Here is a 23,708-nt window from a genome sequence, read left to right as displayed (position 1 = left end):
ACGGCTTACTGTACAGAATATTTTGAAGCTTTACAACACCACATAATAATTAAATATAGTGAATTTCTGGTGTAGCACTAAATAAGCTATGGCGAATCTAAAAAGCATAAAAGTTAATCGCGAAAACGTGCAGGGGGCCGTATCGCGCGGCCCCTACGGTTTGTAGTAACAACCACCTCATTATCCTCCACATGAGCCTCAGGTTGCACTCTTGGCTTTGCTTGCCTAGAAATTTGCTCTGTGGGTTTTTTTGAAGCCTTTGGAGTTGATATAACATCATTTTGAAGCTGTAAATCAGCTAGCTTAGCCAATTCTTGCTCGTCCTTAAGCCGTTGCTTTTCCGCAGCCTCTTGCTCACGCTGCTCACGTTTTTCTTGTCGGATTTGAGCTCTTTTAACCTTTTCGGCCTCTTTAGCTTGCTTTTTAAGCTGTTGTTGAAGCTTTTTATCATCTTTATGAGCCTGCTTCTGCGCGGCTTCGTCATTTTTTTGAGAAATAATATCACGAGCTTGCTGAACCTTAGTAGGGCTCATAAAAAGCGCTCCACCATCTTGTTCTGATGGTAAACCTAGTAATAAAGGCTGTTTCTTGTTTTTAGGCTTCTTTGCATTTATGAGAGCTCTTTTCAGGCCTTGATTCTCATTTTGAAGCAAGATAAGCTGAGTAGAAAGATGTGACACCGTTTCTCGAAGCTGTACAGCCTTTTCATCATAAATATTGTTAACAACAGTTTTAACAAGCTTCTCAAGCCGTCTCCAATCTTCTGGAGGAATAATTGAAGCTCCGGATTCGCTTGAGAATGGCCGGCTGGTGATTTTCTTGTTGAATTTGTTGATAACAATCTCCGGATCAAAGGGATATAGACCAGTCGTTCTGAATGCTGAATTGATATTCTTGCTTATAAAAACCTCATTCCAGCTAGCCCAAAAAAGGCGAAAAAAGTCACGTTTAGTGAGCCGGGTGAAGCCTTGGCTATCCCTTATAAAATCATCCAATTGCTTCGTATAAGCGTTAGAAAGAGGCGAGAAAAGAGCGACATCAAGAGGCTGTAAAGTATGTGTTGCATGAGCCGGAAAGATTGCTAATAGAATTCGATTCGAGTCGCAGTATTCAATAAACTTCATTGTAACGTGGGATCCATGCCCATCGAGGATAAGAAGGCGCCATCCCCGGCTTGCTTGAGATTTTGTCTCTTTATCAAAAACATCCACCAACCAGCGATATCCGATATCATTATTAGTCCACCCTGACTCTGAGGCTGCAAAGAAGCATCTCTGTGTTTGGGGATCGTAATCTTGAAGCCAAGAATCCTGTATAAAGCCCGATTTTGCCATATAAATAAGACTAGGCGCTAAAGCAGTTCCATTGGCACAGATACAACCAATTGTTGTAATCCATTCTCGATTTCCATCCTGAAGATGCTGCTTATAGCCCCCTTGCTCATATTTGCGCCGAGTAAAGATTCTTTTCCGTTTTGTGCTTACTCCAAGCATGAAGCCCTTCTCATCCATATTATAGATTTGCTCTGGGCCGAGGTTATATTCCCGTATTTCCGTCCAATAAGCTCAAATATAAAGCATATTTATATGCCGAATCTGCCTTTTTTCTATCCGAATCAAGGCCCGTTGAATAGCGAGAAATCACCTTATCCGAATGAGCCTTGAGCCAGCGTGAAGCCCAGTTTTTCCCAGGCTCTTTACCAGATATTTCTCTTGCAAAGTTCGCTAACATTGAATTTGTAGGGGGCAGGCCTCGCTCGGTGAGTTGATTTATCCATTTTATAAGCGCTCTTGATTGCGTGGTGGTGAGTATTCGTTGCTTGTCGTATTGCTCTTCTTTTGAGCCTGTAACACCGTGAAAACGTTTATAAAGGCCCGATTGGCTAACGCCGTATGTTCTTGCAACCAAACTAATATTAGGCTTTTCTCCAGGATCCGCTGAATGTAATGCTGCAAGTGCGAGCTCCATTGAAGCCATATTGGTTGATATATCGCGGTGTGAAATATTCGCGATTTTTCGCGTTTTGGGGTAAATTTATTCCTCAGGTGGGTTTATTCCTCAGGCGGTGAGGGACGGTATATGGTAAGATGTTATCCACTCTGTTTATCGAGAACACGTGAAGATAAGCTTATCAGCATATGACTCCACCCGCGGACCAAAATTTGTTTCGATAAAATTGCGCCGAGCTTCTTCATCACTTCGAAGAATCGCATTACGCAAGACAATGGTTGCAATCATAAATACAACGCCAGTTGCTGGCGAGAATGAGCAAAAGTCATCTGTTGATCATCTTTCGACTGTTTTGGAGACATTGACAGCATGCCTCAACAGCGCCTCAACTTCACTACCTTCACCTGTTCAAACCGAAGAAACGTCGTTGAGTCCTACGATATTACCTCCCGCGGATGGAATCTCGCTATTAGACACAAAGGCCGAACTACTACTCTCCTACCTACAAAATCTCGTTTTTCTTGTCCTTTTTCAACTACGAGGACGCGGAAAGAATGATGCTCAAGGCGGAGTTTCGCAGGAAGATATTGTCAAGAAATTGACAGAACTGAAGGTTTATCTCGACCGAGGTGTTAAGTCCCTGGAAGGAAGGTTAAAATATCAGATTGACAAGGTTGTCAAGGCGGCAGAAGACGCAGAGCGGGCGGCAAAAACCTCCAGCAAAGTAGGAAGAAAAATCAAAAAGAAGAGTGAAGACAACGATGGAGATGAAGATAGTAGTGAATATTATGAAGATGCGTCCAATAGCGACGAGGATGAAGAGGCATCCGAAAGCGAAGATGAGGATATTGATGAAATGGCGTATCGACCTAATATAACCGCCTTCTCCAAGGATGTACAAAAACCAAACAAAGAAGTCAAGACAACGACTTCAAAGGACCGGAAAGATCAACCATCGGACGGAATATATCGACCACCCAGGATTAAGCCGACAGCATTGCCGACAACTGAAAGTCGTGATCGCGATCGTGAACGCCGACCAAAGAAATCGAGCGTCATCGATGAATTCGTTTCAGCGGAGATGTCGTCAGCGCCAATCGCAGAACCCAGTATTGGAAGCACAATCCAGCGTGGCGGACGGCAAGTCATGTCTCAACAAGACCGTGCACGTGAGGCCGAACGTCGTACATATGAAGAAACAAACTTTGTGCGCTTGCCCAAGGAAAGCAAAAAGGAACGCGCAAAGAGAAGGGCTGCCGAAGGGCCTCGTTCTGGTGGCTTTGGAGGCGAAGATTTTCGTTCATTGGGCGAAGGAGCGGACAGAATTGCCAGACTTACCAAGAGATCTGCAGGTAGTAGGGCTGGAGCGTTGGAGAAGAGTCGAAAACGAGCATTTACGGAAGATGGTCCGAGAGGTGATGGGGCAGCTGTTGGTCAATCATTCGAGAAGAGGAGGAAGAAAGTAGAGGGATGGAAAAAATGATTCAACAAATGCATTTTCAATACCAGGTTTATCAATATCATGGTGTTCATTAGGTTTCACGTACGTAATCCTATGTGGATATCCACGCAAGTTTCTTCCATCTTATGCATATCGTCAAGCTGGTTTAGCCAAATTTCTGATGTCATGTACATATAATCCACAATACATTGAATCCAGCAACAAAATAATCATGCCGACTATCTCTTCCAGCCTAGCTTGATATCATATTTCTCTTAAAATCCACACTTTGACCCATCTACCTGCTCATAATCAACCGATACACTTCCAAACTCTTGCGCTTGACCATGAGTCAATTTGTCTAAGACCTTTTGCGCAACATTGAATTGGCCAATAGCAGAATCAATGGCCAAAACATAGACAGTCTCATTCTTGTATGATAACGAGTAGCAAGCGCCACAGTTAACATCGTTCCAGCCCTTGACAGTCAAAGAGCCCGCAACATCCTGAGTGGGGAGGTCGCTGATGGTATTGTAGCCCTTTGTCACGAGTCCATTTTCACCGTTGGAGCAGGTTACTGTTGATAAGGAGAGGTTTGCGTCGTCGTAAGCTGTGTCGAAGGTTGCTAGGGTTGTTTCGGTCGTGTTTGCTGCGAGAGCACCTGATGCAGAGAGTGTGAATAGGGCAGCGTGGAAAGTGGTAATTTTCATTTTGACTGGGCAGACTATTGTAGCTTGACTGCTATTTTCAGTATTTTTTTGCCGATTGAATGCTAGACCTTCACGTGGACAAGGCTTGATAAAAACAGTTTGTAGAGACTGATGAATGCCGATGTTGATAACTACTCAAGACTGATATTACCTGGCCTATCCTTATATACGTTATTTTACGTCAATGTCTAGATTTCTCTCCGCCGATGAAGTCCGGACATTCCAAAATTAAATATAAGAGGCTAAGAGCGCGTGATGTCTCCATTTTCCACAGTAAATGACGTCCGTCACCATCTCGTAGACGCACAACCGGCAAGGATTTTACCGATGAATGCATTCTATATTATATTTTGAATCTCAGGATATAATCAAGCATATGCAAGAAGGGATAAGTGGAAATCTTGACTCGTTTAGATCTACTCCGTATCGCTGCGAAGGAGCTTCACGACAGTTCGATCTCCAGGATGAAGCGGGCTGGGACAGCCTGCTGCAAGAATGCGTATTTTCTCAAATTTCAGAAGTTCATCAATTGCCTACCAATCATGGTCTTCCGTATAACTATCACCTAATTTCACTCTGAATGACAATTTCGTCTGCACAAAAAGAGATTGGTGTATATCCCTGTCCATTACTGTTACAGTGTGGGTGATACACATTTCCACATGAGTTTTGATACTTCCAAGGTTTTCCGTAGCCAAAGATATGAATTTTGCAAGAGTGTTTCCAGTCTACATATCGATGAAGAACCGGTCTATCCGTGGAATGCCAATGCATTCCTGTGGTCAGCTGAACTGGTGCATATTCTCGACTCTCTTGGCCATGTACTTGATATTCCTCAGTATTTGCTACACTTCAGACATTCCTTATAAGCATATTAGTCTCGTCTCCATAATTTCTAGCTTGTATCGATATATCTGTGTCGTTGCGATGGGTTGTCGTCGGATTAGAGTTTCGATTAAGCCTAGCCGTTCATTACCCAATTTGGAATTTTTCCCTAACGTCCCAAAAGCCCTAATTTTAGTTAAGTCTGGCCAGCGATGACGTATTTCCGCTCTGTGAATTCAGTCTGTCCACAGTATACTAGTTTCAATTTAGAGTTATGAATATTATGAGTCAGGAGGATAAGTAATCATAAGATACGACACAGGCTGGCTGGTATGATAATAGCTAGGTTTCGAGGAAGAATGAAGGGAATAAGGGAATGAAGGACGCACTACCCTCTATGCAGCCTCTAAGATCGCAAACTTCCTAAACTCAAGAATGTTGCAAAAGCCTAATGGGCATTCTTTGGCGGCTGCTGTTGCCTTATGCAGTACGTTCATGATTGAAATTGAAGAGTTCACGTAGTATATACATCATGATTAGCTTCACACTGCTAGCACCTATGTGGACCATTCTACTTTGCGCCTCATAGGCTATATCATTTCAGGGCTTTCATATTCCATCCTTCATAAGTAGATCAGGCGCCATTCTCTGCACATGACAAGAATCAAGATCTTGATAACTTGTTGAGAAAGTATTCCTATGTGCATTTCAATGCACCCTGGAATAAACCCAATCATGTATGAATGTATATGAAATATGAATGGAAGCATAGAAAATTCTATTTATGGATGAAGGCCCAGTTCAAGGACAAGCTGAGCAAATACTCCACCGACGACAGGTCGGTTGATAAAGTAAATGCCGGGGTAGTCACCGGTAACAGTGTCGTACAAATCGGTGAGAGCACGGTTGGTAGGGGTTACATTAATCCAGTTGGCGAGGTCAGAGTAGAACATGTCCCGGGTGGACTCGCTTGCAATTGATGCAGCCCATGCTTCCCAATCGCCTGTTTACGAAATCAGTACTTATAGCTCTTGTGGGGAGAGCAAAAGTCAAATACACACCTTTAGTATAAGTGTGGCGAGTATCAAGTGGCACTCCGTACTTGCCATTCACAATCGGGTAAAAAGTGCTCTGCATGTCATAAACAGACTGTGGAACAAGGTTCAACCCAAGTTCTTTGTCGCCGAACAAGTTGTACAAAAGACCCCAAGAATTATTCGATCCGTATGAAAGTGTCGAATGGGGAGGGTTTGCAGCGCTGTTGATGCCTAACGTTTGCCATTGACTGATGTAGTCGCTGGCAATGGAGCTGTAATTCGAAGCGCTAAGGCTGTTGCCGGTAGCATTCGCAATAACTGACATAGCCTTGATGCCAATCATTCCCTTGAGAGCCAGATTGGTTTGATTTCTGGTACAGCAGTTCCTTATTAGTCTTGCGTTGCAAATTCGACAATGAATTACTTTAAGAAGGAAACTCCACTTACGCAAGTGATCCAGCAAAATCATCGGTGGAGATTTGATTGGCTGGGTAAAGAGCTTCGTCGACCAAAAACTGTGTCCATTGATCGAGGAGCTTGTAATGTTTGGTGAGGAAGTCAAGGTCCTTCGAAGCCAAGTAGTATGCAAGAGACATAATCAACATGTTACCACACTCCTCCAGAGGCATCTGTTCATCGTTGCCATCAGTGTGGCCGGTGGCATTGGGGTAATGGCTGCCTACGTCGTGCATCGACCATCGGTTGGGATATTGTCCAGCTTCTTGATTCTCAAATAGAGGAGCCATGACAAGTTTAAGATATGCCGGATTGGTATATAGGTAGGCAGGATGAGCTGGGAAGATCACATCGACAGTATTGATGTTGCCATCAGATGAGATTTCTTTCATGAAAACGTATTGCGTCTCATTAGTACCGACGAGCTGGGTTGCACCAAATGACTGCCGAAGAGCCAGAGTTGCAATAGTGGCATAATCATCACTGACTGCCGATGCATCTGACTGCACCTTATCATCCAGGGAAGAGGATAATGATTTAGCGACTTCATAGTCATTCTGGAAGAAGTGCAGTGCTGAGATTTCGTCCGGGAAGTATTGTGTCCACAGTGAGGGCAACGGAACAACGCCTTTTGCACCATCAAACTGAATTGCATCTTCTTGAGTGAGGCCGATAGTGAACAAACGGCTAGTCGATCTGGTTCCCACTCTTCCCAAGTCGAACGCGTGCGCGAAAACAGGCCATTTATCGCTGATAGCACGATAGTTGGTGTCCACGGTATTTTTCAATTTGCCTTCATTGCTGAACTGACCACGCACATCAACATCGATACCGGATTCATAAGTATAACCCTTATCTGCAGTGGTGGAATACCACCAGTTACCATACTCGGTCTGATCGTTGATCTCTGAGAATGCCAGTTGCGTCTGACGATAGACTTTGTGATATGAAATTCTCCCACTGGTGCCATATTCCCATTGTGCGACATTGCTGCGGTCACCCGAGACCCATTCTACGAGGTGTTAGCCTAGATATTAGAAAGCTAGAAGAGCTCTCACTCACCAGCAGAAATGTCTGTGTACAACTGAACATCATGTTCTTTACCATCCGAAGACACGACCTCGACATTAATATAAGAGAAGACGAGTGACTGACGCAGGAAATCATCGGGAGTTATAGGAGACAAGAAAGTAACCGTTATCTGTACCTTTCCCTCCACAGATTGAACGTATACACTCGATGTACTTGTATAACTGTAAGAAGTCTGGTTGACAAAGGGCACATTGGCGGGATTTCCAAGCCAGCAGTATGCAGTGCCATCAACCTTGATGAGTCCAGTCCAACCAAGAGTTTGTCCACTGAGCGGTAAAAGCAAGTTAGTCGTAGAGGACAGAAAGTCTCGTAGAGCTTTTGTTAGGATTCACTCACGGCCAAAATGAGGGCCATTGACCAGCAAGATAACCACCATTTCCCCCATCACTTCCGACGGTCTGCCATGCGCTCAGATACGGAGATCTGACGGCTAATGGTTGAGCTGGTGGGCGAGCTGGAGAGAAAGTTGATGCAGCCCTGATCGACGGCAATAAAGCCAGAAGTAAGGACACCAGGAAAAATGGTGTCATCTTGTTTGTAGGTACGAAATGTACCTTGTCAAACCCAAAAATTTCCTTCAGAAGAAACTCGGTACTCAAGGTCCTTCCAGGGCTCGGTTATGCTAGTTATAGGGCCTATAAGAGCATATGTTAGATAAACACTCTAAGCAAAATATCAACTTAAGGTAAATGCAGAATGTCGGCCTTAGCCACTAGAACTCTCTTTCTCGCCCGGAGAACGACTCCAAATGATCTTGGTGAAATGTCTAGCCTGAATGGCGAATAGAAAACATTCTTAAGCAAATTAGGTCCAAATTAGATAGTGACCAGACCTTTCTAGCCTGTGTCTAGACAGGGGAAAGGGGGAAAGGGGAGCAGTTTGAGTAGGGAATGGTGGGTGCCACTGGGTGGAGTATGATGGTCAGGTACCGCACCTGGTGATGAGAGATGATAAATAAGTTTAATTTCTTCAAGCAGTGGGCGATCAATTAAGATCTCCCTGCTCTTGGCGTCAGGATGTAGAATATGACTCGCCACGTTGTTGATAAATAGGTCGTGTAACCACGCGAGCAAAAAAATGCAACAACAATCGGGAAATGCTTTGAGGGTAATGGTGATCAGATACGTACCTCAATCAAGCACCGGAAAAGTTCACTAGGGCACGAACAAGCGGAAGACTTGGAAGAAAATCAAATATGAAGTCTGGCGCGACGAAATGTCGCCCAGCTTTATACTCAGCTACGTAAAGGTATCACTGGCGTAAGAGGGGTGATCGTCCAATGCATTAGCCGCGCACAAGCACAATCACAAGAATCTGATTTTCTATAGACCGGGGGAATAGTAGGTAAATGAGGGGAAATACTACCATAGGGCCGGTCTTCTAATAACTGGAAGTAGTATCAAAAATGGACGAAAGGGGTTGATTACCAGCGGTCAAGCCCGGAAAACCGGCTTATGTATGTATGTAGCCATTAGTTACAAGTTGCTACCAAGTCAAGCCAAGATACAGATGGAGATGAGTAACATACAGCCCTGTAAGTATAACTATTACATTATGAAATGGTATGTACGTGCGTCCCACTACTGGTCATATAAGGAATAGAGCATATCTACATGGACAGCATATCGACTCCCGGACTGCGGGGAAGCAAGGGATGGATATACCTGCGCGCAGGATTGTACTACGTAGGATTGTAGTATTTCATGGTGATTTCGTTTCTTTCGCGTCACAAAGCGAGTTCGGACTTGCCATGCTAGGAATGATCATCATAATTTAATCTGCATCCATACATAGTTAACCTTTGCTAAATTCTCTACCCCGCAAAATGTCTTGCTGGAGATGTTGGAATCAGCAAAGTGTCTGTAGATCCGGCGAGATCTCCGCTGGCGGCCAACAAAGGCCGTTGACGATGCTACCTAGGTACGAATCGAATGGCGAAATGAACAGAAAAATGAAAGACGTTAACTGGATCCTTTCGATGACGATCCTATTACCAAAACCAGATCGATCAAAAACATGTGTCATGATGCAAGTACGTACGGGGATAGAGTTTTATAACTCGGAGAATAATCCTGGGGATTACTCACCTCCATCGTTCAAAAGCGCACGTATAAGAACACTCAGGCCCAGCCCGAAACAACCCTATTTATCTGGCTATTGACTTCCGAACTCTAGATGTCTTTCTAGGTCACTCCGTACCTAAATGGATGGTAAGGTCGGCGACTATCAGGAAACTAGACAAGCAAATAGCTCTCATGCGTGGCAATGTAGTTTGAGAGCCCAAAAATATGCTAACTGATGCCGCCAAAGACACCATTGCTGAGAAAACCAGCCGTTGACCAAAAGTTGCTCCTCTTTTGGATGGGTGTATAGGCTAGCTCAACTTACGTAGCCCGGCTGGTCAACCGTAAACTGGTCGGCCTACTCCCAAGGTCTATTGTAGGATTGTGGATTAATGGCATTGTCGACAAATAAAGATATAGTAGTATGGCCGGATGGCTCCCACGCATCAAAATCGCGGGGGCGTTAGCTTGATACCTTCAGGGTAGGTTACTTTGAGTTGTTTCAACGGGGCAGTGCTATGAACGCCTTAAGGTCAAATTACTGGAGGTGAAAAGTCTATTGATTGTAAATTCTATGCAGTCATCTTCAAGCAAATCTAGGCTTCTTTTTAGCAGTAATTCAAGTATGGCCTTATTCCCCCAAGACTTACCATGTAACATTGACCATCCTTGCAGCGCCAATAGTATAACGATCCGTGAATTAATAATGAGCTGTCAGCCGACTCCTTAGTCGACAGGGTTCTATCGCGTGATAATTCCGATCAGCTGACATACATGGTCGATGTTCGTCGATCACAACCATTGGAAGCTTTGTACGTCGAACACATGTAATTGACTGCATCTACAGAGTTAATGAGAATTGACCGGAAGCTGTATGTGGGAATAAGGCGAATTTACATGAAGAGGCCATCTGCATAGCTAGAATCAATGTGCCCACTGTAATGATAAATCGATCAATACAATAACTGTAAGGTAACTGAAGTACATGTTCCCTGCTTAGGACGGTTAGGCTATCATTCTTCTTTAGACCTCAGATTAGAACAAGCCCTCCTTTTCAACCGACTCCCTCTTTCTCTCTCTCTTTACCTTGTACCAGATCTCTTATAGAGATATCCACAAACTAACATTAGCCTACAATTTGCTTCAGATAGCTAGGAGAGCTGAAAATATTGTATCTGTGCCCAAGTAGCGCCCTGACCCCAGATCCTAAAACACCTCCTCAGCTGCGCTGCGGTCACGTGAGTTGTCATACCCTAATATTCCCTAAATTGGAAAGAGTCCTGTGATGGTATTAGCACGGCCAAAGAGGAGGATATATTGCACGTGGGAAGAGACTGTTACTACAAAAAATTAGGCCGCGTTACTCAAATAGTCAATTGGAAACTGCACAAAAAGGCGAACTTCAAATAAGCTTCTTTGATAAGATGCAACTTGGAGTCTGGAGATAAACTTAGATAGTTTTGTGTCTCCTCTGTGGTGCTCAATTCGATTGATCCTTGATTAATCTGTTTTATCTATATAAATGCGTGCCCTGTTTTTCCCATTTCGTTTTTGATTGATCGTTCCTATGAGGCGTTCATATTCAAAAATCAATTGTCCCACCTTCGTTGGCTACAGATGCATTTAAGCCGAATAAGTCCTTGGAATAACTATAGAAATGCTGAAGATTCCATATAATGACCTTGCCAGAATACATAGAAAAGTGATTTGAATATGACTTGAAGGTAGGTAGATACCGCTTAGATAGGCAGTAAGTAGGAAATCCGCAAACCAAAGCACACATGCATGGAACTCGTTTGTAAGGGAAATATCACTTGCAGATTTTTACAAATCTACCAGGTTCTCTCATCTCCTGAATCGAACCGGGCCAAGCCGTGCTGATTTGACTGTAGCGATAGAATTATTTCAAGGTTCATATGCATATTAGGCCGCAATATGAAAATATTTCTCCGTACACTGCAGAGATAATATTGTACGGTTGAGCTACTTAGAAGAAAGCATAAAAGGAAATTCTACATGATTGAATTTCAACAATAATACAATTCTTGTGAAATGCCCGCAAACCGTCACTAGCCATGGAGCATTTCGTTTGAGGCATTCCCACCATCTCCGAGGCTTCTTGGCAAACGGTATTAGTGTGCAAAGATGAAATGAGCATGAATTCAATTCTAATAACACGGTAGTTAAGATGGTATCTCAATGAAAGCATTTCATCCAATTCTTACTAGGCAGGTCCTGCATCAAGACGATAAAGGGCACGGGATTATCTTGGTTTCTGATAAGCAGGTGATACGCCATAATCAGCGCAGATTCCGGAAGATAAAATCACCAACACTATTGCAGAAATGGATATCACATTTCGGAGGTTTAGATTTCGAGGGGTTGCGTTGTGAAAAGCCACAGGCGACGGCGTCCCCTTTTTGGCGTTGGTCTCACTCCACACCGACTCCACCTCGTGCCTTTTTCAAGCTTGTTTCTTTGCGGCGAACGTTCAGCTCGATCGTCAGCGTTTGTGAACCGATCACAATTTCATTTATCGAGCGCCATGGTCAGAGCCTTTTGTTGACCATGACTATTAAAAGTTTGGCGAAAACTCAATTATCAACCTCGGCAGGACAGATTTCTTAGTTATTCACTGGGAACTGGCTGCTTATGAATTATGAAGTTGAATGCGACGTTAACTGATAAGTCAAACGACAAGAGTGAAATGCATGCATGTCTTTCTCCTAGTGCATCCATGACAGGTAGTGAGTCTACGGAGTACGCTGTACAGTGTACTCCGTATGCCCTTTGGCTGATATTCTAACTTACCAAGTACCTACCTAGTTAGTGCTAGCTACTCTATGAGTCTATAGTAGCTATCAGGAGCTAAAGAGCAAAGAACAAATGAGGGGTTTAGACCCGACAACAAAGATAATATGGTGGTAACTGATCGGCGAGACTAACTGACTAGTAACGAATCAGCCCGAGATCGCAGAATATAGCTTCATTCTAAATCTCTTAGGTAGCGAACCAGGCCGTGCCGACACACTAAACTGAGCAAACGAATTGCCTGAGCTGAAGATACTAAAAGAAAACAAGGTCTGGGCAAAGTGGTGCAATTGGTGATTGATCCAGCTAAGCCTGCAACGTACTGTAGCTCCCCAGAGCTTGTAGAATGTCTTATTTGAGACTTGATCCTCGAAATGAGTGCAGGTCATGCATGGTAAGCTTAGTATTGTCCCTGTACATTCGGTCACACATGATAAACCTGTAGGAAACCGATACTTTCCAAGGCTATAAGAGAGCGGTAACGTTCGAAATCTTGTCTTCGGTTTCCTTAATGATCGAAAATGTCTGGGAAATCATTCGCAATGAAGTCTTCTATTCTTTTGCTGTCACTGGCTGCAGCAACCACTTTAGCTGCTCCAGCTCCAAGCAAGAGCCATATTGTTCACGAACGACGGGGTGTCTTACCAGCATCTTGGGTAGAGCCTCGCCGTGTCGATGGCCAGGCTAAATTACCCGTAAGAATAGGATTGACTCAATCCAATTCGGATGTAGGCCATGACCTTCTCATGGACGTGTGAGTTATCCTCAGATTAACCTGCTTTCCAATCCACACCATACTGACATGCAATGTCTTCAAAGCTCGAACCCTTACTCGCCCAACTATCGCAAATACCTGACAGTCCATGAAGTCAATGATCTATTCGCTCCTGCAGAAAGTGCAGTTTCGGCTGTTCGAAACTGGCTAGAAGGTGCGGGCATTGCTTCTGATCGTGTTAGTCAATCTACCAACAAGCAGTGGCTCCAATTCGATGGAGATGCCGAGGAGCTCGAGCGTTTGCTCGGGACCGAATACTACATCTACACTCATGCTAGTAGTGGTAGAACGCATTTGGGATGTGAAGAGTAAGTTTATTCATTCAATATTAAGTATGCATCTAACCTTGCTGCAACAGATACCACATCCCGAAACACCTTAGCGAGCACATTGACTACATCACTCCTGGTGTCAAAACACTCGAGGTCCGCGACGCTCGTCCTGCTGAACTCAAGAAACGCAGTTTCGGACTCCAAAATCCAATCCCACCTCTGCTGAAGGACCTTCCCGAAACCATTGAGACCATCATCGAGCAACTCTTCAGTAGTACCCTTTGCGACTCCGTCATCACTCCAGATTGCATTAGAAGTAAGTGGATACAATTCCACACAGAGTTTGAAATATGGAAAAGAACGAAATAAGCTGACTTTGTAAAGCTATGTACAACATCACCGAGGGAACAACGGCCACCAAAGGCAACGAATTGGGTATCTTCGAAGATCTGGGCGATTATTATGCTCAGAAAGATTTGGACCTCTTCTTTACTACAGTTTATCCGTATGTAGCCTGGATCTCTGCTCCGAAGCTTTTGAGCATTAACATGTTACCACAGCAAAATCCCCATAGGGACTTCCCCAACCCTCAAAGGAATTGACGGCGGCTCAGCTCCTACCACTCTCACCAACGCCGGACCGGAATCAGACCTCGACTTTCAAATATCCTACCCCATCATCTGGCCACAAAATGCAGTCTTGTTTCAAACGGACGACGCCAACTATGAAGCCAACTACACCTTTAACGGCTTCTTGAACAACCTTCTTGATGCTATTGACGGCTCTTACTGCACATTTTCCGACTACGGCATTACAGGCAACACTGACGACGACCCGTCATACCCAGACTCAGCATCGAATGGGTACAAAGGTAGCCTGCAGTGCGGCGTCTACAAACCCACAAACGTGATTTCCATCTCCTACGGCGGTGACGAATATGGTCTATCAGCCAACTACCAGAAACGCCAATGTGATGAATTCAAAAAGCTCGGACTACAGGGTGTATCCGTAGTGGTATCCTCCGGAGACTCTGGTGTTGCAGGCTCAGATGGGTGTCTAGGTGATGATGGAACCATCTTCAACCCTGACTTCCCTTCTGGATGTCCCTACATCACAACTGTTGGCGCCACGTACCTTCCCTCTGGCACCAGCCCCAATGGAGACAACGAAGTAGCCGTATCTCGATTCCCGTCCGGTGGTGGCTTTAGCAATATCTACCCACAGCCATCATATCAAGCGGAGGCAGTCAACACCTATCTCACAAAGCACACACCTCCATACAAATCATACAATACTAGCGACAACACCGACATTGGAGCCAATGGAGGCATCTACAACGCCGGCGGTCGTGGTTATCCCGATGTGGCTGCGGTAGGTGACAACGTCCTCATTTACAATGCCGGTCGCCCAACTTTGATCGGAGGAACCTCAGCGTCAGCACCTGCATGGGGAGCAATCCTGACGCGTATCAATGAGGAACTATTGGTTAAGAAGGGCACAACTGTTGGATTCGTGAACCCTATACTTTATGCTCACCCTGAAGTGTTCCATGATATTACCAGTGGTAACAATCCGGGCTGTGGTACCGATGGATTCGAGACGGCACCTGGTTGGGATCCTGTGACGGGATTGGGAACTCCAAATTACCCTGCTTTGTTGGCTCTTTTCTTGGGAGAGTAATTATTTTTTCTTTTGGCTTTGCAAAGGAATAGAGGATCTTTCTGTATCTTTTGTAAATACAATCAGGTATAAGGGCAGAATTACTTGCCAACTCATTTTGAATGAGGACAGCTCGCTTATAACCCAACAAGAGTGATTACATACTCTTCTGGGCCGCTGACTATGATAGGCGGAAAAGTGTTAGTGTATCCTGCTTCAATTTGTGTCGTAGTAGATGCGCTTCCTCAGGTGCTGTAGAAGGCAAGATACGGATCGGAGTATTTGGCTCTAGTGTTGGATGTGGATATCCTAATCTCTGAAGATGATTGCCCAGCTGAATAGAGGTGTCTCTAATAGTTCCCAACTTTTCGATCAGAGACGATGAAACATTCTCCAGGTTAGGAAGTCCGTTTTGGGCCATTATGGATTTTGCTGTATAGCTGTCAACGATATAGACAGTTCCTAGAATGAAACGGACTGACTATAAGCTGCCCAGGATAAATTGGCTTACTGAATTGATAAGTCGTGCGTCTTTAGTAGTAGTACATGCAGGCGCCAAATGGGTTGTTTTCGTTCTGAGGCTATTCGGATGGCGATGCTGTCACTCGGATTCCGAGCAACAAACCAATTCGGCTTACGAACCAACTCGTTTACCATCACATCTGTTGTTTTTTATCACATTTCCGTAATTTTTATGTCAATATAGCCTGATATTTGGTGATACTGAACGCTGTCGGTGTGTCGTACTAGGGTCGAGAACATCAACGTCTTGCCATAGACACTAATGGGCGACGTTTATAAATCATGGCGCCAGTCAGAAGTATAAAATATTGCTCTTTGTAACGGATATTCAAGATTATAGCCAAGTATCAAACAACACTTTCTGCTCTTCTCTCCATATGGGTTCTACGATCGCCGTCTCTCTGCCGTAATCTCAATCACCTACATGTTTCTGAATCGACACAACAAGGGCATGATCAAGTACCCGGGACCTTTTTTAGCCTCCTTGAGAAATATATGGCGCGTGCGTGATGCGTACGTGAACGGTGGCATGCGTCCATCTTATGTTGCCTTGCATCGCGTGTATGGCGATGTGGTGCGCCTGGGGCCTAAGGCGCTTTCATTCGCTTCACCAGCTGCTGTTGATGATATATATCAACCAGAAAAGAATATGGCAAAGGTATGTCTTAACGTTGATCTTCTGTGGAGATGTCTACTCACCCTCGTGTAATCCGGCTGGTACGTCGCATTTGAAGCACATGGCAAGGGTCACAAAAAGGAGAACATCTTCTCAACTCGTGATATCCACTGGCACACTCGCTACCGCACCCTTGTTGGCCCTGGCTTTAAGATCGTCAATCTGGCACCCAAGGAAAAAGAAGTAGACGAGTTAATCAAGAAGCTGCTACGCAACCTCAATGATGCGGCTCGCAGCATAGATAAAAGCTCTTCTCTCATCGATTTGCCGCTCCACCTGCAGCACTTCACATTCGATGCGGGTGGTGTCTTTGCCTTCAGTCAGCCGTACGGTTTCCTTGACCAGAAAACCGATCTTGATGGGATTATTCAATCAGTTCGCGTCGGCTCGACGCATTTGAACCGCGTACGCATAACCATCTGGGACATGACAGGTACCTCGGCTAACTTTCAATTATAGTTAGCTCAAGCTCCTCTAGGACAACTGTTTATTTGATAAAAACCCTCTTTCAGTTTATTTTAGCTTTATCGCGCCTCCAATGGCATTTGCGAAGAAGTATTTGCCTGCTCAACGGATCGAAGAGCAGCTTAACAACCCCAAGGCAATGGGCCAGCATCACGACTTGCTGGACCAGTTCCTAGAGGCACATAAGAATAGCCCGGACATTGTCACTCGGAACGAAGTGGTCGATCTCGAGCTAATAGTGGTTGTGCCTGCTTCTGAGGCTGTGTAAGTCGTGATACGTGTATTTAGAGAGCTGAGACTTAACTAACACCTATATGGAAGTCGTACTGCTATCGCAGCCCTTATCTATTATGCCCTCAAAGCCCCAGTGGTTTTGACAAAACTGCGCCGCGAAATCGACTCCTTAGGGTTAGGGTTTAGTCCGTGCGTTTATTTTCCTGTCCATCCCACTCATCTTGATGGTAAACACGGTGGGGAATATATTTTTCTCTCTATCGTTAAATATTTTCTCTTACCACGAATGGAAACGTAACTAATCGCACTAGATGCCCATTCATGCAAGTTCCAAAGCACGCTAAATGTCGAAATATGTATGTCAAGCTGGAGATGGATAAAACAGAATTAAAGACACACCCAGGTTACATGGCTATATCTCTTTACTGATTAATTGACCCTCATAAATACATGGGTATTTGATTATTCACGTTAATCCAAGCGTCGTCAGTAACGCATCTTTGCTTCCTATGATGGTTGGAGTATCGTCTCGATGGAAACATTCATTCTCAGTCATTCCAGGTTATTAACTCATTCGCATTTAAGTTTAACTGTCACAATCTTCTCCCATTACTCCATAGATATCTATCCTTTCAAATTATCCATTCCCCTCTTATAAATATTTCGCTATGCCCGAGTCTATGTATTCCAACTGGGCAAGACATTAAACAGCTGCCCCAGCCTGCATAAACAGACGCTCCCTCTTCATCAATAAACTCAACAACACTGTCAAAGAGCCCGCAGTAATTACAAGAATATATGTGTGACCCATAGCACTGACGATACCAGACTCCAACGCTGTCTGCTTGTCTGCTGGCAAAGATGAGACAAGCGACGACGTTCCGGAGATAACCGATAGAACTTCCTGCAGCGAAATATTAGGCAGAATATGAATGATGTTCTCCTGAGCCTTATTTAGGAAAACCGAATTAGCAATGGCAAGGGCGATTGTTGTGCCTACCACCTGGGCACAGGTGATGAAACTGGATGCACTAGCGAACTGTTGGGGTTTGACTGATGCCTGGGCCACGGAGAAGGATGCTTGTAGATACATTCCTGTTCCCAGACCAGTGATAATACTGTAGCCGTATATATGGGCGACGTTGGTGTCGACATTAACAGTGTATAAGAATGCACCGCCAATGAGCATTAGTGCACCTCCAATAGTATACCACGGCATGTACAGACCAAAGGCAGACATGATCCCCCCATTGACAATGATAGCAAAGATACAGAGTACAATGAACGGAAGAAGGCGCACAGCGGATCCAAAAGCATCTTCACCACACATAAATTGGAAGAACAGTGGGATCATGTAGATTGGAACGAAACAAGCTGTACCTGCAGCAGATGTAGATGCAAAGAGAACGAGCATTGTTCGTGACTTGAAGAATTCAATAGATAAAATGCGTCTCTCAGCAGTCGTAAAGATAGCGTACACTTGTTGGATACCGAAAAGGGTGAACAGTACGCCAGAGCAAACAAACAGGCCGATGATCTTGCCACTGTTCCAGGCCCAAGTGAGGCCACCGAAAGAAATAGCCATGATTCCGGAGAGAAAGGCACCGAGGTTAAGAATGCTGCCACTAAGGCGATTTCTCGGATGCGGTTCATGAAGCCTGTGCCTTTGCGAGGGTCGATATTTGGAAAAAGGAAGAGGTAGACAGGCACGCAGACAGCAGCGATCAGCAGGTTAATGTAGAAGGCCCATCGCCATCCAACAGAGCTCTTACTAAAGCCTCCTCCCACAATTGGACCTAAAACCATGCCTAAGCCCCAGGCCAAACCGGTGCTTGCTACATACATAGGTCTTTCATGGAGGGTGGTTGTCGCGGCCAGAAGGGTCATCACACCAATATACAATCCTGAACCCCCAATACCGCAGAGCACTCGCCCGACGATTAGGGCATTCATACTCGGGGAGGAGCCGCAAACCGCAGAACCGACTTCAAATATGGCAACACTGATGATATATGTCCATTTCCTATTGAATTGGAAAAAGATCTTTCCCCGGAGAAGCACTGTTGCCGAGGCGCTCATCACCAATCCAACACTAATCCAGGTGAGTTTAGTAACTGCATCGAAATTCCGGATAATATCAGCTTGGATATTAGCTGTGATTGTGTTGCCTAAGGCGAAGACAAATGTACTACTCAAAATTGCCAGGACGACGGCAATCCATCTCCAGCCACTGATAGTTTGTCCAGGATCCCCGGACTTCTGGTCATCTGGTGCTCTGATCGTGGTATCGTAAACTGGATTCTTTCCGCTGTCGATCTCGAGGGGCGATATGTCCCTCTTACTTTCCATGGTAGCAGTCTTCAAAGTGAGGTAAGGTTAAAAAGACAAGTGTATCAGTGGTTTTCAGAACCACAACTCTGAGGAGTTGTGTCAGGTTTATCTAACGTCGACGACATTGCTGAGGAGTAAGGATAATCTCCTAGATGTCCCTCTTCGATCTGCGAAAATCTTCACTTCGGGTCGACCATGCTTCGACTCTGCAATCACTCACAAATTCTGAGCTATGTATTTATCTCTTTGCGGCTTACCAAGCACTCCATCGGGCGTGGCTTCGGGAGATCACCATCACTCGGATAGATTCAAGCCCCGTTTCGGTTTCCGGAGTGGATCAGATCCCCCTGCAGGCACTGAGGCTATTCATCCCGGCTATATAAACGTAGTAGTATACGGAAGCTTTTAACTATAGGACAGGAAAATATCTCTTTCTCTCTTTTACTTAGCCCAGAGAACGAACAATATAGTGCCGGAAAGAAAACAAGCAATTATCCAGACTGTGATCTAGCAAACCAACACCATGGTGAGAAGACCAGCACGATGCTACCACTATTGCAAAAACAAAGTCAGTTACATTCGACCTTACAGACTACATCTACCAAAGCCTGACTCTTTCAGCCGTTTCCCAAGTCCCGGTTCAACCGAGGTGTCCCTGATCACAAGATCCGCTTTTTCGATACGGGACGAAAGAAGGCTACCGTAGATGATTTCCCTTGCTGCATACATTTAGTGTCCAGTGAATACGAACAGCTGAGTTCCGAAGCGTTGGAAGCGGCGCTTATCTGCGCCAACAAGTGTGTCACCTACAGAAAAGGAAAGAAGAATATTAACAAGCAGACAGGTACCTCGTAAAGACTGCAGGTAAGGAATCCTTCCACCTTCGAATTCGCGTCCACCCGTACCACACTACTCGGATCAACAAAATGCTCAGTGTCGCCGGCGCCGATCGACTACAAACTGGTATGCGAGGCACCTGGGGTAAACCGGTTGGTAAAGTTGCTCGAGTGAATGTGGATCAGATCCTAGTCTCCGTCCGGACAACAGATCGCCATCGCCTAGTGGCCATTGAGGCGCTGCGTCGCTCTATGTATAAATTCCCTGGTCGGCAAAAGGTCATCGTCAGTAAGAACCGGGGGTTTACGAACTTAGCTCGGGATAAATACATGCAATTGAGAAACGGAGGTCTAGTAAGGAATGACGGTGCTTATGTGCAGTTCTGTCAGCGGAAGGGCGCCTTGACAGAAAGCATTCAGAGGTTTCCTGAATTTTTTAGACTAGCAGTATCTCTTTAGATGGACCACAGCCGGAACAGAGAAAAAAGAAGGAGAATATTCCTCTTCTTTTTACGTACATACCGTACTATGGTCGGGCCTTGAAATAACGTTAGGAAGCTCCACCAGGCACCTCTCCTATTTAGTACACAGCTAGCTATATACACGCACAAAATCTCATATGACCACCATTAGCCTCAATTAGCGCCGTTTAATATGAAGGCTTTGATTAGAGTGGTGTTGGCTAGTAGATGACCTCAAAGGTTATCTTCTCCAAGTGTGCGTGTCCTATCTTCGGCGGCTGCAGCTGTATCTACCTGGGAAGGGAAAGGGGGAGGAGAGGGGTAAGGGATAAGAATAAGGGATGGATTGCTTTATTCTTCCCTGTGTAGTCCGAGGTTTGGGTTGGGGTTCCTATTCCAATCTTCCTATTGCAATCGCGTACTTGATTACTGCATGGACGGCCTTCATATCCGGTTGCTATCGATCGGAGTCTAAGCGTGATTTTCCGCCTAGGAAGAAGGACAGATTTCCTCATTTTATCTACGTACACTAATTCATACCTTCTCTCATTATTATCTATTTTGTGCAGCGGAATAAAAAGTGTTCCACAGTTTCACTTGCTTGGCCACAGGCACAAAGATCAGAGTCTACTACGCCTATCCTATTCAAATAGCTGTTGAGCCTTGTCATGCCTGTCCGAAGTTAAGCTAAAGTTTTTGCCTCTTTTCAATTTAGTCCATTGTATAGGCTTCTGGTGTGCTTTTCTAGAAGTGCTATGTCGATAGCCTTTGAGTATTTTCCAACACTCTCTGGGAGAGTCCATTCTTATCATTATTCCACAATGGCAAGCCTAATTGTAACTGATTTGGCTTAATACGGCTATATCTCTGATTAGCATTCTATTTTTATTAACTGCTGCACCTTTCCCAATTTAAGACTCCATCGATTGCTGTTTGAATGCTGGCACGGTTCGCTTCAGCTAATGGACCTATTACCTATATAATATTCCCCTGTTCTTAGATAGAAGATATCTCCTGAAGTTTTAAACTCTCTTTAACTTCGTTAAATGACGAAATATTATAAACATCGAGTGTCCAAAGTAATTCTATCCACGTCCTATAACAGGATGAGAAATCAATCATATACCCTCAACTCCGCCTACGTCTGTACTAAGAGCTAACCCTAACCTCCACTCAACCCCAGACTTCTCCACAAACCCGCAAACCCGGAGACGCTAAACTCTACACACAAATCCCTCCGTTCATCCTTCCATCTATCCGAGATCTTCGCTTGAGTGCGAGTCAGAAAGTAAATGGACCATTGAGACGAGGAGGGCACGCTGTACTTTAGTGATCATCGGTACCCACGCATAAGACCCTAACCCTAGTACCGATTCTCTGTATCGAGCAGTCGCCACTTTCAGCAAACAACAACTGGCATGAGAAGTACCTCATATCATAACTTTCTATAAACTAAAGGTCTATATACATGTATATTTAAGCACATAAACATCACTCACCTACATTATACCAAAGGGGAAAGACAAGTTGCAAAAATTGCAAAGCATGGAATGGGTATATACATTGTATATGGGTTTTTGAATGTACTGCAAAGCTTGCATTGGAATGGCGTGAATGGTTGGTTTATATAAAACTAGACAAAATCACCCGGGCCATCGAACATCTTGGTCATGGCTTTGTGTGCCAATTCCACACCGAGGCTATATTAAGCAGAATTAGTCATGTTTCACAGACAAACCGAGAAGACGCAAAACTTACAAAGTCGCAGCATTAGCAGGCACAGCTCTGGCCAGCGCAGGACCAAAACCCGGGAAGAAAGCCTTGAATCCTCCACTAGCATGAATGGCCCGAATTGTACCTCCAATCGTCGGCGTGCCCGAAGCGGACTGCATCCTCGACTTGATCGTATCAATCGGGAAAACAGGAATCCACATGGCGATACCCGCGGCACCACCAGCCGTCAAAACAGCCGTCAACGACAAGTCACCAGTTACATTCCCATCTGCATCCTTGGGTGCCAAGGCCCGCTTGATATATTCGTATGCAGCGAAATAGGCGGCGGAACCGGGCGCGTCACGCGCCAGCGTCATTGCCGAGCCACGAAATACGCTGCGAAGACCGCCTTCCTTGTAGAGCTGACGCACGACATCGACACCGCCAGAGTATTTCGGTTTTTGGCCTGGAGGAGGTGGGTTTTGCCCTTGAATCTGAAGGAGAACTTTGACGCGCTCAAACGGGGCCGTGATGAGTGTCATGGGTATAGCGGAGAAGGCACCTGCAGCAGAGATTTGAGTTATGCTGTATTGAGGGGTGTTGTTGTGAACGGGGACGGCGGATAGAGAGGAGACGATTGTTTTGCCTAGATCGTAACCCCAGAAACTCACAGCGACTGTTGTTTCTTGGTCAGTTACCACCAACCCATAGAGCTGAAAAGAGAGAGAGGGAACTCACACATAGGCGTAACCCCAACCAACGGCGCCGAAACACCAGCATATAAACCCCTCGCCAACCCTTCCCTCGCAATGGTCTTCTTCACAACATCTATCGCACCCGTATAAACACCCTTTTCGGCGGTTTGCATGCGCACTTTGACGAGGTCAAAGGGATGGCCGATAACCACGGCGCAAATACCACCTACACCACCGGCGACGAAGGATCGAATTTGGGCGAGGGTTTGAGAGGTAGCGGGCTGTTTCGCCGGCGCGAGGACTTCGTCCTTGTTTTGTGTTTCTGACATTTTTGTGTGTAGAGTTTTGAGGATGTTGCGGTGGTGTTATTGCGGGGCGGAACGATTGTTGGTAGAACGGTGAGGGCGATCCCTCTCGACTGTAATATGCTGGATCGAATCGCAGTCGACTTCTATGTGCCACTTGAAAAATATCTGTATTCTGTAATAATCATCAATGAATAATATCGATCGGGGACAGTTGTACGATAGTTGTTAATTGATAGTTAAAGTAAAATAACCGCCCTTAGCCGTTACCGTCCAACTCACACTAACCTCGGCTCATCTTTTGGCTTCCCGCGCCGAGCTTGAACAGTTCGTTTCCACCAAATGAACACACCGGTTTCCAGATTTCGGCATAACGGAG

The 23,708-nt window shown here is 45.1% G+C and overlaps 9 protein-coding genes across 9 annotated transcripts, besides 2 other annotated features; 4 read left to right on the top strand and 5 right to left on the bottom strand.

Moving 5' to 3' along the window:
* Positions 1 to 113: 113 nt before the first annotated feature.
* TSTA_006990 (pogo transposable element, putative) lies at positions 114 to 1,977 on the bottom strand (the record flags this gene model as incomplete). Its single annotated transcript, XM_002488291.1, has 2 exons — positions 114 to 1,499; positions 1,645 to 1,977. 2 exons carry the CDS (start codon positions 1,975 to 1,977, stop codon positions 114 to 116), a joined length of 1,719 nt encoding a protein of 572 aa, XP_002488336.1.
* Positions 330 to 1,553: a mobile genetic element.
* Positions 1,648 to 1,974: a mobile genetic element.
* Positions 1,978 to 2,209: 232 nt separating the features above from the next.
* On the top strand, positions 2,210 to 3,433 carry TSTA_006980 (U3 small nucleolar ribonucleoprotein Lcp5, putative; the record flags this gene model as incomplete). The annotated part of the gene is made up of 2 exons (XM_002488290.1): positions 2,210 to 2,674; positions 2,696 to 3,433. The coding sequence occupies exons 1-2, from the start codon at positions 2,225 to 2,227 to the stop codon at positions 3,431 to 3,433; spliced, it is 1,188 nt and encodes a 395-aa protein (XP_002488335.1). The 5' UTR covers positions 2,210 to 2,224.
* A 188-nt stretch (positions 3,434 to 3,621) lies between these two features.
* On the bottom strand, positions 3,622 to 4,101 carry TSTA_006970 (allergenic cerato-platanin Asp F13; the record flags this gene model as incomplete). The annotated part of the gene is made up of 2 exons (XM_002488289.1): positions 3,622 to 3,630; positions 3,694 to 4,101. The coding sequence occupies 2 exons, from the start codon at positions 4,099 to 4,101 to the stop codon at positions 3,622 to 3,624; spliced, it is 417 nt and encodes a 138-aa protein (XP_002488334.1).
* Positions 4,102 to 5,403: 1,302 nt separating this feature from the next.
* On the bottom strand, positions 5,404 to 8,203 carry TSTA_006960 (glutaminase GtaA). The gene is made up of 5 exons (XM_002488288.1): positions 7,848 to 8,203; positions 7,482 to 7,777; positions 6,411 to 7,431; positions 5,988 to 6,334; positions 5,404 to 5,929 (listed from the first exon to the last, which is right to left on the bottom strand). Exons 1-5 carry the CDS (start codon positions 8,039 to 8,041, stop codon positions 5,709 to 5,711), a joined length of 2,079 nt encoding a protein of 692 aa, XP_002488333.1. The 5' UTR covers positions 8,042 to 8,203; the 3' UTR covers positions 5,404 to 5,708.
* A 4,703-nt stretch (positions 8,204 to 12,906) lies between these two features.
* Positions 12,907 to 15,276, top strand: TSTA_006950 (alkaline serine protease AorO, putative; the record flags this gene model as incomplete). The annotated part of the gene is made up of 5 exons (XM_002488287.1): positions 12,907 to 13,139; positions 13,205 to 13,468; positions 13,519 to 13,748; positions 13,817 to 13,937; positions 13,993 to 15,276. The coding sequence occupies 5 exons, from the start codon at positions 12,907 to 12,909 to the stop codon at positions 15,110 to 15,112; spliced, it is 1,968 nt and encodes a 655-aa protein (XP_002488332.1). The 3' UTR covers positions 15,113 to 15,276.
* Positions 15,277 to 16,037: 761 nt separating this feature from the next.
* On the top strand, positions 16,038 to 17,417 carry TSTA_006940 (benzoate 4-monooxygenase cytochrome P450, putative; the record flags this gene model as incomplete). The annotated part of the gene is made up of 5 exons (XM_002488286.1): positions 16,038 to 16,271; positions 16,359 to 16,722; positions 16,802 to 17,018; positions 17,076 to 17,177; positions 17,300 to 17,417. The coding sequence occupies 5 exons, from the start codon at positions 16,038 to 16,040 to the stop codon at positions 17,415 to 17,417; spliced, it is 1,035 nt and encodes a 344-aa protein (XP_002488331.1).
* A 274-nt stretch (positions 17,418 to 17,691) lies between these two features.
* TSTA_006930 (efflux pump antibiotic resistance protein, putative) lies at positions 17,692 to 19,337 on the bottom strand (the record flags this gene model as incomplete). The annotated part of the gene is made up of 2 exons (XM_002488285.1): positions 17,692 to 18,467; positions 18,515 to 19,337. The coding sequence occupies 2 exons, from the start codon at positions 19,335 to 19,337 to the stop codon at positions 17,692 to 17,694; spliced, it is 1,599 nt and encodes a 532-aa protein (XP_002488330.1).
* Positions 19,338 to 19,842: 505 nt separating this feature from the next.
* TSTA_006920 (60S ribosomal protein L10) lies at positions 19,843 to 20,614 on the top strand (the record flags this gene model as incomplete). Its single annotated transcript, XM_002488284.1, has 3 exons — positions 19,843 to 19,887; positions 19,941 to 20,116; positions 20,164 to 20,614. The coding sequence occupies 3 exons, from the start codon at positions 19,843 to 19,845 to the stop codon at positions 20,612 to 20,614; spliced, it is 672 nt and encodes a 223-aa protein (XP_002488329.1).
* Positions 20,615 to 22,249: 1,635 nt separating this feature from the next.
* On the bottom strand, positions 22,250 to 23,353 carry TSTA_006910 (mitochondrial carnitine:acyl carnitine carrier, putative; the record flags this gene model as incomplete). The annotated part of the gene is made up of 3 exons (XM_002488283.1): positions 22,250 to 22,316; positions 22,375 to 23,005; positions 23,068 to 23,353. The coding sequence occupies 3 exons, from the start codon at positions 23,351 to 23,353 to the stop codon at positions 22,250 to 22,252; spliced, it is 984 nt and encodes a 327-aa protein (XP_002488328.1).
* Positions 23,354 to 23,708: the final 355 nt, after the last annotated feature.

Source organism: Talaromyces stipitatus, genomic scaffold, assembly GCF_000003125.1.
Source record: "Talaromyces stipitatus ATCC 10500 scf_1105507295517 genomic scaffold, whole genome shotgun sequence".
Taxonomy (NCBI): domain Eukaryota; kingdom Fungi; phylum Ascomycota; class Eurotiomycetes; order Eurotiales; family Trichocomaceae; genus Talaromyces; species Talaromyces stipitatus.
This window is presented reverse-complemented; position numbering and strand designations above follow the sequence as displayed.

Coding starts and splice junctions, on each gene's coding strand:
- TSTA_006960 (XM_002488288.1), bottom strand. CDS start 8,041: ATGACACCATTTTTCCTGGTGTCCTTACTTCTGGCTTTATTGCCGTCG. Junction 7,432..7,481: donor GTACACAGACATTTCTGCTG/GTGAGTGAGAGC, acceptor AACACCTCGTAG/AATGGGTCTCGGGTGACCGC. Junction 6,335..6,410: donor GATTTTGCTGGATCACTTGC/GTAAGTGGAGTT, acceptor CTGCTGTACCAG/AAATCAAACCAATCTGGCTC.